The sequence below is a fragment of the Sceloporus occidentalis genome, unplaced genomic scaffold, assembly GCF_023333645.1.
Source record: "Sceloporus occidentalis isolate IW3139 unplaced genomic scaffold, rSceOcc1.0.p SCAF_22, whole genome shotgun sequence".
Classification (NCBI taxonomy): Eukaryota; Metazoa; Chordata; class Lepidosauria; order Squamata; family Phrynosomatidae; genus Sceloporus; species Sceloporus occidentalis.
The window spans coordinates 9,287,514-9,301,354 of NW_028317002.1; the positions used below are offsets into that span (position 1 = coordinate 9,287,514).

The 13,841-nt window shown below is 36.1% G+C and overlaps 1 protein-coding gene across 1 annotated transcript in view; it reads right to left on the reverse strand.

Annotated features, from left to right (window-relative positions):
- Window positions 1-13,841, reverse strand: part of LOC149300974 (rab effector Noc2-like) — a 94,524-nt gene that overhangs the window by 61,233 nt on the left and 19,450 nt on the right. The window contains exon 5 of the mRNA XM_089484500.1: window positions 3,471-3,642. Coding sequence (XP_089340626.1) covers window positions 3,471-3,642 — 172 coding nt within the window. The remainder of the gene's footprint in view (window positions 1-3,470; window positions 3,643-13,841) is intronic.

Sequence of the window (13,841 nt, forward strand, 5' to 3'; positions counted from 1 at the left end):
CTGACCGGAAATGACGTCATCTTCCGGCGCTCAACATTACAAGCCGGCACAGAGGTAAGAATGTCAAGTGCAATAAGACGTGTTTGGCTCAAAAACATCTCCTGTATGACATTTAGCTAGGTGTAGGACGTAATGCATACGGAGGAAATTCTGCGGAGACAACATTTTGTATTCATTTACAGGAATAGCTAGGCCTCAATACTTTGCACATGGTGCATCATCAATAACTATACCACAGAATGAAATAGTATCTAGAAACAGGTTTTTATATTCCCCCCTAAACAATACACATTTTAAATAAAAGATAAAATGCTTTTAAAAGCAGTGAACCATGAAAAAAACTTCTATATTAAGATATGGTAGCATGAGCATTGTAATGATAATTAATGTAAAACAGAGTTTCGTGTATGCTAAGATGAATTGTGTAAAGCAATGGAAGCTAAATAGACATATTTCTTAGGCTGTTTATTCTATAGAAATTTGCTTATATGCATGACTGGATGGGCCAAATGGCTCTTATATGCCAACAAATATAATGTTTCTATGACCAAAATTAACTTTCCAACCGTGAGCAAAAGTAAATGACGAAGGGGAAAAAATATGCCTCAAAGTCCTGAATAAGTGAAAGAAATGCACTCATCAGAGTTTCAGGTGTTGCCAACACGTAGGTCGGTCTGTTTTCAATGCCTGGGCCTACTTTTGGCCCCAGACTGTCCTGTTGACAAGCACTGTCTTAACAGGAACACACACGTGCCTACCTGTTGGATAGGGAGAGAGCACTGATTGAGGAAGGATAAAAATTTGGGGGGGATTAGTACAAAGGTATGGCAAGTGGTAAGCTGAAAAGGCTCTTACAAATGTAATCAAACACATTTGTCAAGAAAATCTCGTGTTTGCTACATGGTTCAATAATTAAAACAGGAAAATAAGTTAATGGACAGTTGAGGAGGAAGTGGGGAATTGCCAAATGTATATGGGAGATTCTGCAGAATAGGTTGCCATAAAAACATTGCTATTATATGCATGAAAGTGCCAAAGTACATTATATGTATTGGAAACATTAACTTTATTGGAAGACAATACAGTGCAACAAACATTGTTCATGAAAATTAATTTGCTACTGCCATATGCTGGAAAACCTATGCTCAAAAAGCATGTGTTGGTGGCAAGTTAAAGAGAAGAGTAGGTTTTTTTTTTTACCAGTGTTAAGTAGTTATCTTAAGATATTTCAACAAAAACACATTACCCATCTCTGATCTCCTCTTGCAGGTTGCTGTAACTGTAAAAATGTAGGATTTGGGAAAAGTGTCATCGGCATTAAAAGTATGTTTTTTAAAATTAGGAAATATCTAGATCTTTCCTTCTGTTCTTTCTATTACCCCAGGGAGATCTATTCCAGATTAACAACCACTTTCAGTTCTCCATGGGGACATGTCAGTACCTGACACTAATTATTATAAATACTGAACAGTTTTTGGTTGTTGTGTTGACTAACACCTTGCAAAAGAAAAATAACCCTTCAGTATTTATTCCTATCATAAGCTGGTTGGGAAAGATATTTAGTATTGTCGATGGCCTACAGCCCTATAGATCCCACCAAATGTATCCTCATTCATCAAAAGCCCAAGGAAACAATGTACATTTGAGTAAGAGCCACTATAAAACAGCCGCAAATGTTGTTAAATGCACAATGCATTAACAGCCCAATAAGGGCACATAAAATAGAAAAGGAAAAAAAAAAGATTTGATCTAAAATTATTTGCTCCCACCAACCAAAAAGATCAATGAATTATTATTTTTAGTATTAGATTTTCAGCAATTTCTCATATGTCTAGTTTCCTACTGGCAGATGATTCACATTAAACGAAAGAGATATTTACCGTGCTAGACCAGAGGTATCTCAATTAATTTCTGACATAAAACAGCTGTCAGCATAGCGGTCAGTGGGAAATAATAATTACAAAAAATAATAATAATGCTGGCTAACAAAAACGCCTAATTCTCATCAGGCTGAATCTTTGTTTTCCTTCAAAGACGTTTTTCTCTATTCTGTATCTCACTGAGCCCATAATTGCAGAACCCTGAAACTATAAGGAGCGTGAAGCACCAAATCCAAAAGTTCCAAACCATTACAATTTTGAAACTATAAAATAATTTTGAATTCATGTAACATATCAATGTAATCCATGATAAATATAACTGAATCAGTAGTCCCCTTCCACAATCATAGAGTTGTCCTTACCAAAAAAACTCTAAAAGAATGTTTTGAGTTGATGAAATGTAGCACTTTTCATTAAATATCACTAGGGTAGCTTTGGGTATTTTCCTTTTTCAAAAATAGACATAAATCCTTTCCATTATGCCTTTCATATCTCATATGTACAAAAAACTATGCTTAGAAATTCTAAGTACAGATATGAATAGTGGCTTTGTTTTAATTACAGATAGTTTAAGTAAAAACTGTCACGTTGGAGATAAAACCCTCAATTAATATACTGAAATTCATCAATTGTACTATTATTTTGTTTATATATTGTTTCACTTTTAAAACTATTCAGATTTATACTTTCCTGCTTTCACAATAGTTCAAAACCTTTCCTAGGTTTTTTTTCCTCTATTAACCATGAAGATTCATTGAAATCTTACCATCAAGCAAGGTAGAACGTTCTAACATGCTTCTTTTATTAAGATAACAAATAAAAATATAAAAACGACATAGGCTTTTGGGAGCTCAAAAGCTTATGCCACTTCACATTCTTTTCTATGTTGGTCCAATCAAACATATCACCTTTGAACACCATTTTCTCTTGGGATACTATGGCAAAATCCATTTTCTGTATTGTTTTAACAAACACCTTTATAATTACTCTGTATAGCTCAAATATCACAGATATATTACAGCAGTATTATAATGCGATGCAGCAGCAAGATGGCAACCCCTACATGCAACAAACAGATAGTTTTTCTTTATCAGCAATTTAGTGAACAGAAATTACTATGTTGTATATAGGCATAAGTACATTGATTCAACAAAACCTAGAATGCAATAGTTCCTCTTTAATTGCTACCCAAAAAATTGATCTACAATAAAACACCCTTTCAGTTTGCATGCTGCCTACAAGAACATTGTACAAAAATGAGCCTGTCTGTTATAAGGTCATATAAACAAGTTTACATATCAATGTCTGTATATGTGGGCTTTTATCATGTAACACCAAAAGGCAGTCGCAAATTTAGCTATAATTATATTGCAACGTATGTATTGTATTCATTATAAATCTCAAGATTTTGTTATGTGTGTGATTCTGGGAAAATGTAAAATACTATGATGCAGGCTTAAGTTCCAGTTTGTAATCATACATATTACCCATTATTATTTTTATAATTTACTTTTACTGCTTATTTAAATCATGTGACTTACTGCAACTTACCAATGATTTAAGTCATTTGGATGGTCTGATTTTACTAACCTCTCCCTTTAGCCCAGGTGTAAGTTCTGCTACTTGCACTGTTCCTTCCATCTTGTGCTGATGGCTCGGAAGAAGTTTTCACATGGAAATCTTTTGGTTTACTTGATACTTTCAATGGTAAGATGTATTTGGGCAGGCCTTTGTAAAACCAGGCTCCCGATCTCTTCCAAACCTGTAAAAAATGAATGACATAAATAGCAAAACCTCCCAAAATGTGTGTTATTACACAATACTTTTATAAAAAATAACTTTCTTGTGTCACATTTAAAGAAGAAAGGACATCCACACTTTCAGATTCTGGACACCATAATATGGAGGTTCCCATAAAACGTCTTAACCCCTTAATGACAAAGCCCGTACATGTATGGGCTCAAAATGCATTGTTTTCAATGGGTTTAGGTACCGCCCATTGTCCTTAAGGGGTAATTTACTTAGTATAACTTCAGTATCTATGCCAAGTGTTTATTATGTGTTTTCATCTTTTAACAGAACGTAGCGATAAGCTGATACACAGGTACTTCTTCGAAAGGTAACAGTGGACTTCAAAATTGCCCAAGGCCTTCAAAATTGCCCAAGGCCTTCATTAGAGACTTAGCCAACTTAACCAACCAAAATTAAACCAAACAGTTTAATTTAATGAAAAAAAAGGGAGGCTTGGAGTTTTGTTAGGTGTTATTTTATTTAAAGAAAATTGTTTAATATGTGAATACAATGGCTGAACATAAAAAGCAAAGCTTCCATTTGATGGATGGTTAAACAACATAACAGCAAAACAGGACCATTTAGAAAAGTCGAAGATAAGCTACTAAAACAAAAAACGTTTCACTCCTAAAAATATATCTTTGTGTATTTGTAATAGAGATAATACATACAGTTTATAAGTGGTCATATGGTGAGCTCAGTAACACAGCCCCTAGTCATAATGAAACACAGACAAGGTACAAAAACACACACCTGATTGCAAAACAACGTTACCTATAATTACGAATTTCAGACAAGCTGTCAGCAGCGACAAACATAACTAGAACTGTTTGTGCAGGTTTTTAGCCTGCACTGGGACCGATACAATCAAATCTTGAACCATCCAGGAAGCCAGCCAAGAGAAAACAGGATTGCTTCACTTAGGCTGTTTTTGCAAATTCTGTACTATTTACACACACTTTCATTTTAATTTGTCCTATGGTGTAAAAGACTGCTCTGTATCGAACACAGTGGTGTTTTGAGTGGCCGTAGCCCCCCCCCTTTTCCCAATAGATTCTAGTGACCAATGTTCCATCTAATTTTTCTTAGGTGGCGTGCGCAGAAAATTTCTCTTGTGCAAAAATTTTCCCAGAGCCAAAATTATGTGCGCACAATATCCACGCCGCATAAAGTATAAAAAAAAAAATATTTATTTTTTTTTATTGGGAAAAACTGTTGTGCGCACAATTTTTGGATGTGTGCGCTCTTTAAAAATGCTACGAGCGCACAGCTTAGAGGGAACACTGCTAGTGACAATTAAATTATACACCGTTATAACAAAGAAAAATGACATTTCATAGAAAGCAGTGAAACAGAAACTAAGCAATCATTTTACTAGATCAAACGTCACATTTTTGATAAAAGACAATTGTATCAAAGGTCTTATGCTAGAGAACATTGTTACCAAGCATCCACACACAAATGTTTTCTCCTTAACCCCTTGATGACAATTGCCGGTCCGGGCACGTCACGGAAAAACATGTCGTTAACGACAAATGACGTGCCAGGACTGTCATTTGTTATAACGGGTAAAAAAAAAAAATCGATCCGTGATCGATTTTTTTTACCCAAACGGCGTTGCTGTAATGCCTCGACCTCGAAGCATTCAGCAACACCATGATCGGAATCAGGGGCCATGTCAATGTATGGCGGCGGACGCCCGTTTTAAAAGCGTTTAGGAGGCGATCAACGATCACCTCCTAAACTTAAATGGTGTCGCTAGAATGCCTCGATCAGGAGGCATCCAGCGACACCAAGCACTTACCTCTTGATGGACTGTGACCGCTGCGGAGAGCGGTCACAGCCGCAGCTGCCGGTGATCTTCGCCATCAGCAAGATGGCGGCGGCCCGGGAAAAAAAATAATAAAGACGAAAAAGTTCGCTAGACGGTCTCCTGACCCTCTAGAGAACTCTGGCTCCACTTGCAGGTTGAATACAGGTACTGCATTCAACCATGCAAGTCAATGGAGCCCAGCTTTCTAATCACAGTGTGATTAGAAAAAAATAAATTAAATTAATAATCATTAGAAAAAAAATAGTAAAAAAACAGCAAAATGTAAAAATAATTTCCCTCTGATGTCACTATCAGGGGAACCTTCAAGTTGAAAAAAAATGTTAAAAATGTTTTAAAAAAGGCAAAAAAAAATTAAAATATATATATAAAAAATATATTTTTGTGAGCAAGTCCTAAAATTAGCACATTAGCTTAAAACAATTCTTGCATGGAAAGAGTTAAAATACTGGCATATTAAATGCCCATGGGGTGTCTACACAAAAAATGTATGATTTGATGGGGTAAATTGAATTGGCCGGATTCAACAATGTCCCAATTAACACGGGGGGGAAGGATGGCCACACATCTAATTTCCAATTAGAAAAATGCACACGTACCAAATGTGGCCTTTTAGTTCCCCCCAAAAATGACAAACCCATGCATGTGGGTTATCACTGTACTCAGGAGATGTTGCTGAACACATATTGGGGTGTCGTGTGACAGCGGCATATACCAGGAGCTGTAAATTCATACATAAAGTAGGTGTGTGTGGGAAAAATACACACACAAAAATACTACTGCAAACTTTGAAAAAATGCTGGTGGTAAAATGTGTGCATGCAAAGAGTTAAAATACCAGCATTTAAAATACCCTGGGGTGTCTAGTTTTCAAAAATATATGGTTTTGTTGGGCACACTGAAATGGCCCGGCTCAAAGATGTACCAAATAGGGCATGGGCAGTGGATCCCGAAATGCCAAAGTTCAACATTGAAAAATGTGCATGCCCCAAATGTGGCCCTTTTGCCCCCAAACAGCTAGGCAAAATCATTCATGTGAGGTATCGCTGTACTCAGGAGATGTTGCTAAACACATATTGGGTTGTTTTATGATAGTGACATATACCAGAACCTGTTTATTCATACCTAAAGTAAAATGTGTGTGAAAAAACAAATGCAAAAAAAATGACTACCATAAAGTTTGACAAAGGCTGATGGTAGAATTAGTGCTTGGAAAGGGTTAAAATACTAGCACTTGGAATACCATGGGCTGTCTAGTTTTCAAAAATATATGACTTGATGGGGTAAATTGCATTGGCCGGCTTCAAAGATACCCGAAATGGCACATGGGGGGAAGAATTACCAGATTTGGAAAAAAAGGCTTTGAAATAGCAAAACGCTACCTGTACTTTTTGCCCCATAATGTGTAGAAAAAAGCAAAAAATCATAAAAACATTGGGTATTTCTAAACTCAGGACAAATAGTAGAATCTATTTAGCAGGTTTTTTTATTACCTTTTATAGATGAGTAAAAGATTTTTCAACTAAAAGTTATAAACAGTCATTTTTTTCTAAATTTTTCACCATATTTTATACTTTTTTTAATAGTAAATAATATGATACAATCAAAACAATGTCATCTAAAGAAAGCCCTTCTTGTCCTGAAAAAAACAATATCTAATGTGTGTGGGTTCAGTTAACGGGAAAGAAGAAAATTACAACTAAACACGAGCAGCGCAGAAATGTTAAAACGGCCATTGTCACGAAGGGTACAAAAAGTAAAATCAGCCTTTGTCACGAAGGGGTTAATAATCAGCATATGTAGTGTAACAGCTGCTGTGCGAGTAGTAGTAGAGTAGTGAATAGTTTATACAAATGCAATGGCAGAAGTTGCTTAATGAAATTGTCCTAGAGTTTAGTTTTCGCTAAGGAGAACTATACAGTTGGCTCATTTGGTAAGACACTCCAGTATGCTTAACAACTGAACTGACTTAATAACATGATACATTTTAAGGGCCAGATGTTGAGGATTCGATCAGGAAAAATAAAGAAAAGGAAAACAAACTCAACAATTAGATCCTCAAAAAGCAGGATGGGCTTACTTATTTCGAATATTGTTCTGTTTTAAATAAAAGCAGAAGCAGACTGGACACTTTCAATCCGGTGGGGACAAACCCAACCAAAAGGCCTTGAAATGCTAGTGTATACATAACACATGGACAATAGCACGAGATTAGTGCGCACTTGCTTGTTCTTCCAAAACACAAGCTTCAACAGCTATGCATCAGCCACAGCCTAGCTAGGTCTTTCTTTGGATGGTCACACTGTCATAAAAAATGAATAGTACCTATTGTCATAAATAGCAAATGGACAAAACATTCAGATTAGAGCAACACCCAAAATAACATTGACTGTGATATATGTATTTTTCAGTGCTGCATTTAGTTCTAAAAGTGTTACATTTTGTGTTGCAACTGCATTAAAAAATCCTTTAACCCCTTAAGGACAATGGGCGATCCCTAAACCCATTGAAAACAATGCATTTTGACCCCGTACATGTACGGGCTTTGTCATTAAGGGGTTAAGAATGACTGAGTGCATGTAAACAGTCTGCACAATGACATTATACGCTGCATAATCCATACAAATGTGGAGTTAAATATATACCGAGTGGGATGTTCGTAAAATAAGAGACTGTTAACCTTTCTTGGTATCATAAACACAGTTTAAGATCCTACACAAATTTCCATTGAGAAAAGAAACTGGCAATGTGTAATACTTGAGGGTATAAAAAAAGGTTAAAAAAAAAGCTAGTTTTAACGGTATAAACCCAAAAAATATATACAGTTAGATAACACTTGTGACCAGCCCAAGAGAATTTAATGTTGTGGTTTGAGATACTGTTAATAAGATTTAGTGATGTGCATTGTAATCTTTCTTAAATCGGTTGCTGCAGTAAATTATGTGTTTTAATCAAGATTGGTTTGGCTTTTGCAAGAGTATACCAAACTATTTATGTGATGGTAATCTGTGTATTTGTGCTATATGGTCCAGCTGATTATTTCCAAGAAGAAGATAAACTAGTATATCTGTGCATGCTGTTCAAATGCAAAGGTAAACAAAAAAAAAAACTGTATACATGTCCAATGTACTTGTGTTTTATAATCTCAGTGAGGGCTAATTAACAAATATAGTTACTAATAAATAAGGCTAGGTCTCTGGGTTTATGCCCTGCATTTTATAGCACTATACATTAATCAATGAGTTGCTACCATGGACATCACCCCACAAACCCATACATAATTTCTGCCATCTAGATTGAATAGCATTTACATATAAATTGGAATTAAATTCCAAACATCCATTAACAGAATAATGTATACTGTATTAAAAAAAAAAAAAACTTCATTTTTTTAAATACCAAACATTGCCCTATACATCCTTTGCAAAGCATTCCTATTTATCACACTTGACACCCATGAGGGTTGTGTATCTTTCCTGGGCAATCATACTGATCCGTTCATGTGAAAACTAAATTATTTTATACAACAGAATGATTCCTGGGTAGGGTTTCCCCAGGCTATGAAAAAAATCATATAATTCATGCAATATTTTCTGTGCAATGAGCAACGGTTTAAATGTCACCTCCTATGACTGGCAATTGAGTAGCCATTTAGATGCACAATTAATCCATATTCAAGCAGGGTATAAACCACTGGTGATTGACCAGAGGTCAGTTTTTTTCAAAGCAAATAGCAATATTGGACGATATGCTTGTTATACAGAAATGATACAAATCTGGCTTGACATTATGATTCCACATACTTAATAATACTTGTGTTAAGCAGGTCATCCATCACTGCTGCTATATAGTAACACAAAATAAGAAATAATACAATTTTTCACAATGAGGTGTCAGAGCAATATCCTGTCTGCCTAGAGGTTACTTCTGTTTCAAAGGCATATTCTGTATCCCAATCATACCAATGTTCTGTGAGTTGTGCAATTACTCAGACAAATAAGTAATCAAGAAAAAATATTTCATATTTGGAAAACTGGAAAGTGGATTACTATATTGCATTTGTTAACAATTGTTTTTTAATTGCAAGAGTGAAATAATGTGCCTTTATGCTCACATAAAGTATAGTAGACCCTATAAAATGAAAGACACTGCCAACTCAATCCATAATGTTGGACTTATCACTCTTTTACAGTAAGTGATTCCATTATAGACAGCTGTACGTTTAATGTTTTGGTTTTTTACATAAACTTTGGATTTACTTTTCTGTATTTTAAATAATGTTTATAATAATATGTATTTATAGAATTACGTTTACTATTCTTCCTGAATAACATTTGCAGGTGCAGAAAGTAGGACTATTGAGATATCAGCATGGTTTTTTGTCTCTTCACAGTTGCTAGTTGTTAGGAAATTACTTAAGATAAACAAAACGCTTGTATAACTTGAACATTTCAAGTTCTTTTCTGAAACTGTGTAACTCCATTATAATCACAAGCCCTAGTTTAGTTATTTATCACTCAGCAGGAAGGTTTTCTACAAAAATGGGCCTTTCAAAGTGGATGATAAAGTTTCATTTTTACCTTCCCCCCCCCAAGAAAGAAGATTCGACATCTCGAACCACTTGAAGCAGCCACTCAGTGGCAGGAGTGTTCTCTCTCTGACTTCTGAGCATACGCACAGGGGGAATCTTATTGGCTTGCACTAAGGGTACTACCTATATTGTTAGGATTGTGATAGTAAACAAGTTTAGGATGATATTTGTATAGGTAGGATGTGTGATAGGTAGTCATACTTGGACAGGCATGCAAATATAGGATTCATTTGTTAGTGACCAATGGGGCCAGCTTCTAGCTGACAGTCCTTTCTGATACCACTTACATTACATTTTTTTTATATATATATATATCACGCCAGCAGATTCTGTATTGCTGTTAAAATAAGATGTGGTGAAAATAAATTACACTTTAAAATGATATGACACACATTAACAAAAACTAGTAGAAATAGTAGAAGAGGACTGTTTGGATTAAGATTGAAGAAATAAATAGCTGAATGGACAGGGAGCATGTATGAGTGTGGGTGAGTGCTCTGTGATTGGGGTATGTAAATGTGAGGGGTGGGAATCCTTAGGGGATATAGGGTGCCCTTTGGGTGACCACGGTCAGTGCCTCTTTTGTCACAGCAGGCGGGTAGTGTGCCCTTGACAGTATGGTTTTGTAAGCTACAGAGTTTGGATACTGGTGTCAAGGAAAGCAAGTTGGGCCCAGACCTCTGATGTCTTTATGGACGTGCCCACCGAGCTTATGGTCGGCTGGTGGTTAGCATTGGTTTGGGACAACGGAAGTTAGCTGTTGTGGTTGTTTGGATCAGGCGAGTACCGGTGCTTTGGACTATTCGGTGGTGAGTAGCCGGCAAGGACGGGGTTAAGTTCTGTGTTGGACATGTTTGAAGGGTTTCATGATTTTGTATGTATATTTGTTTATCGGTTATTTGTTATTTATGTATTTGGTTGTTTTTGTTGTATATCTATGTATTTATATTAATCTTCTGTAATAGTGTTTTTCAATAAAGCGAGGTGTGGCCTGTTTTAATACAGTTCAGTCTCCTGGTTTTTATTTGATGGGGTTATAGTGATGGTTGGGTGTTAGAGCACGGTACACACTACCTACACGTAGAAGTCTGCTGACCCTGCAGGTGATTAGGATGCTGGTTGAGAAATGTTACGTGTAAAGGTTTACGCTTCTCAGAAAAGGTGGGGTTTTAGACAACATTTGAAATTAGAGTACAACTAAAAATGCCTGACAGAATGGTGTAGGGAATTCCAGAGAAGTGGTACAGCATTTGTGAAATCCTAAATACGTAAGTGGGAAGAGGTAATAATAATGTTAAAAGAGAGATGCAAGTCATGGTAAGAGGGCGGTTAGAGGTGTATTTGGATATAAGGTTGGTGCAGAGTTGTAAAAGGCTCTGCACCACCCTTATATCCAAATAGGGTCAGGAGTTTGACTTTGATTCTGGGAGGGTATAGAGAGCCAATGGCATGATTGGCACAGTAGGGCAGCAGATGAGGAAAAAAAATGACTAGCCGCAGTATTCAGGATGGATTGGAGTGTGAAAGGCAGGAGAGGGGGAGACCAGTCAGTAGAGGGTTGCAAAATTTAGACGGGATAACACAAGGGAATAGAGTAGTGTTTTGGTTGTTTCTTGTGTGAAGAAAGGACAGATTCAAGAGATGTTTCTTAGGTAAAGGTTACAAAATTTGGTGAGTGACTGGATGTGAGGGATGAAGGAGAGATCAGAATGAATTGTGACACCAAGGCAGCAAATTTGGTTTGTTGAGTGGATAGTGAATTTGTCAACAATGATAGATATGTCAGGAATTGTGGACAGAGGTGTTGGCAGTATAACAATAAGCTCAGTCGTATAGTTGTGAAACTTCAGGTAATGAGATGTCATTCATGATACAATTCCAGGAGGCGAAGTAGAGAACAGGGAGAAGGGTTGAGAGATAAAATGTAGATTCGAGTGTTGTCAGTGTCTAGGTGGTACTAGAAGCAAAAGGAAGATATCAGTTGTCTAATGGTTGCTTTGATGATTATAAATGGAAACGTGTATATTGGTTACTGCCAGCTAATACATATCCATTATAATACTAAATGATTCATAAGGTGAAACAATATGACCACTAATATGACATCAATAGTTTTGAGGAATTAATACTATAAATTGCAATGTTTCAAGATGTTCAAATAACCTAATACTATATGTCCTGCCACAGAAAGAAAGGATGATGTTTCTCTATGCAAACTCTTTTAGTGTTTGCCAATTACGAACACTGTCATTAATCCTCTCTCACGGTTTCAGCATGGTCACCTTCATGCTAATACCGCCTGTTGTGTATTTTCCATAGCATTTTAGCAGATGTCAGTGCACAGTTTACCCTGTTAAATTGACATCTATTATATCCATCTGTAGGCACATTAATAACCTGCACTAACATGTGCAGCACTGTTCAGTCGTAATACATTATGGTCACACCATTAGCTGTACATCACCATACAAATGAATTCCTAGCGTTCATCTATATTTAAATGTATTTTCTAAACATCTAATTCTATACTCATTCAGTGTTGAATAGAGGAGATACCAAAGGCCATGTGAATGTAATTATTTCACTTTGATTTTGCATAGCACTGCATTTATTCTGTTCTTGTCAAAATTGGATTAACAAAGTACATTCTAATAGTACTGTTTAATATCTATGAAACATTTTATGTCCAGACATTTACTGTACAAAAGGGGCAATTGGGAGATGTAGCACACCTTTATTTCACTGGATAAAGAACGGACATAAGATATTGAGGCAGTAGAAGATCGCACAGGGCCAACCAAGGCCCCCTTTACTCTTCTCAAAAGCCAAACGTACACACCCTGGCCCATCCAGTTACACAACATATTTATTTAACCCTGGCATTCATGAGCATCCCTTACTATGTTGGCCCTGGCATTCATGAGCATCCCTTACTATTAGATCAGATATTCTTATAAATAATAGGAGAGCTAAATAGGTAAACACAAAACGTATACTCCCAGTCTCATTTTGCGCATTGGTGCATATTTTTCACAATGATTAAAGTCAGATCATTGCGTGAGATGTACTAATATGTAAACGCCATCTGAGCAAACAAATTACTGTAAAATGTATTCCTGAACAACTGATCCTGATGTTTATCAGTCTTAAAAAAAGAACGCGGTCCTGTCTTGAGCTCCTCAAGATTTTCCACAAATGTTATTTGATACTTGGAAGTAATTTAAAACAAAACAAAGCCTTTGTTTCCTCTTTTTGGTATATTTGTCATTAGAAAGTTAGTCATGTATTTTTATTATTTAATATGCATTCTCACAAGTTTAAAAAAAGGAACGTATCCTTTTTCTCATAAAACACAATTCTATACGTAAAGCAGTGTTTTGTTATGAAAGTCTGCCCAACCAGTATCAACAAAAAAGTCAACATCAAGGAATCTGTCAGTGCATGAACATAAAAACGATCAGCAAACACAGCCCATGGTAATAGCCCAATATCAAAGCTGTTTACTGGAACTGTACTTCCAGCAAAATCCTCTGCCACACCAACCTACATGGTTAAGATATCCATATATTTCAGATACGTAGCAGAAAAAAGGTACGCATCAACTGCTGAGTGAAAAGTAAACATTTTCAAATGTGGTTGTGGTTTGCATAATTATAATTTATTTATATAGCAACAACAGTGACTAACAACCATTACAAAGCATACAAAGTGATACAATAGGTAACAAGGCATGAGGGGCAGGTAAAAAA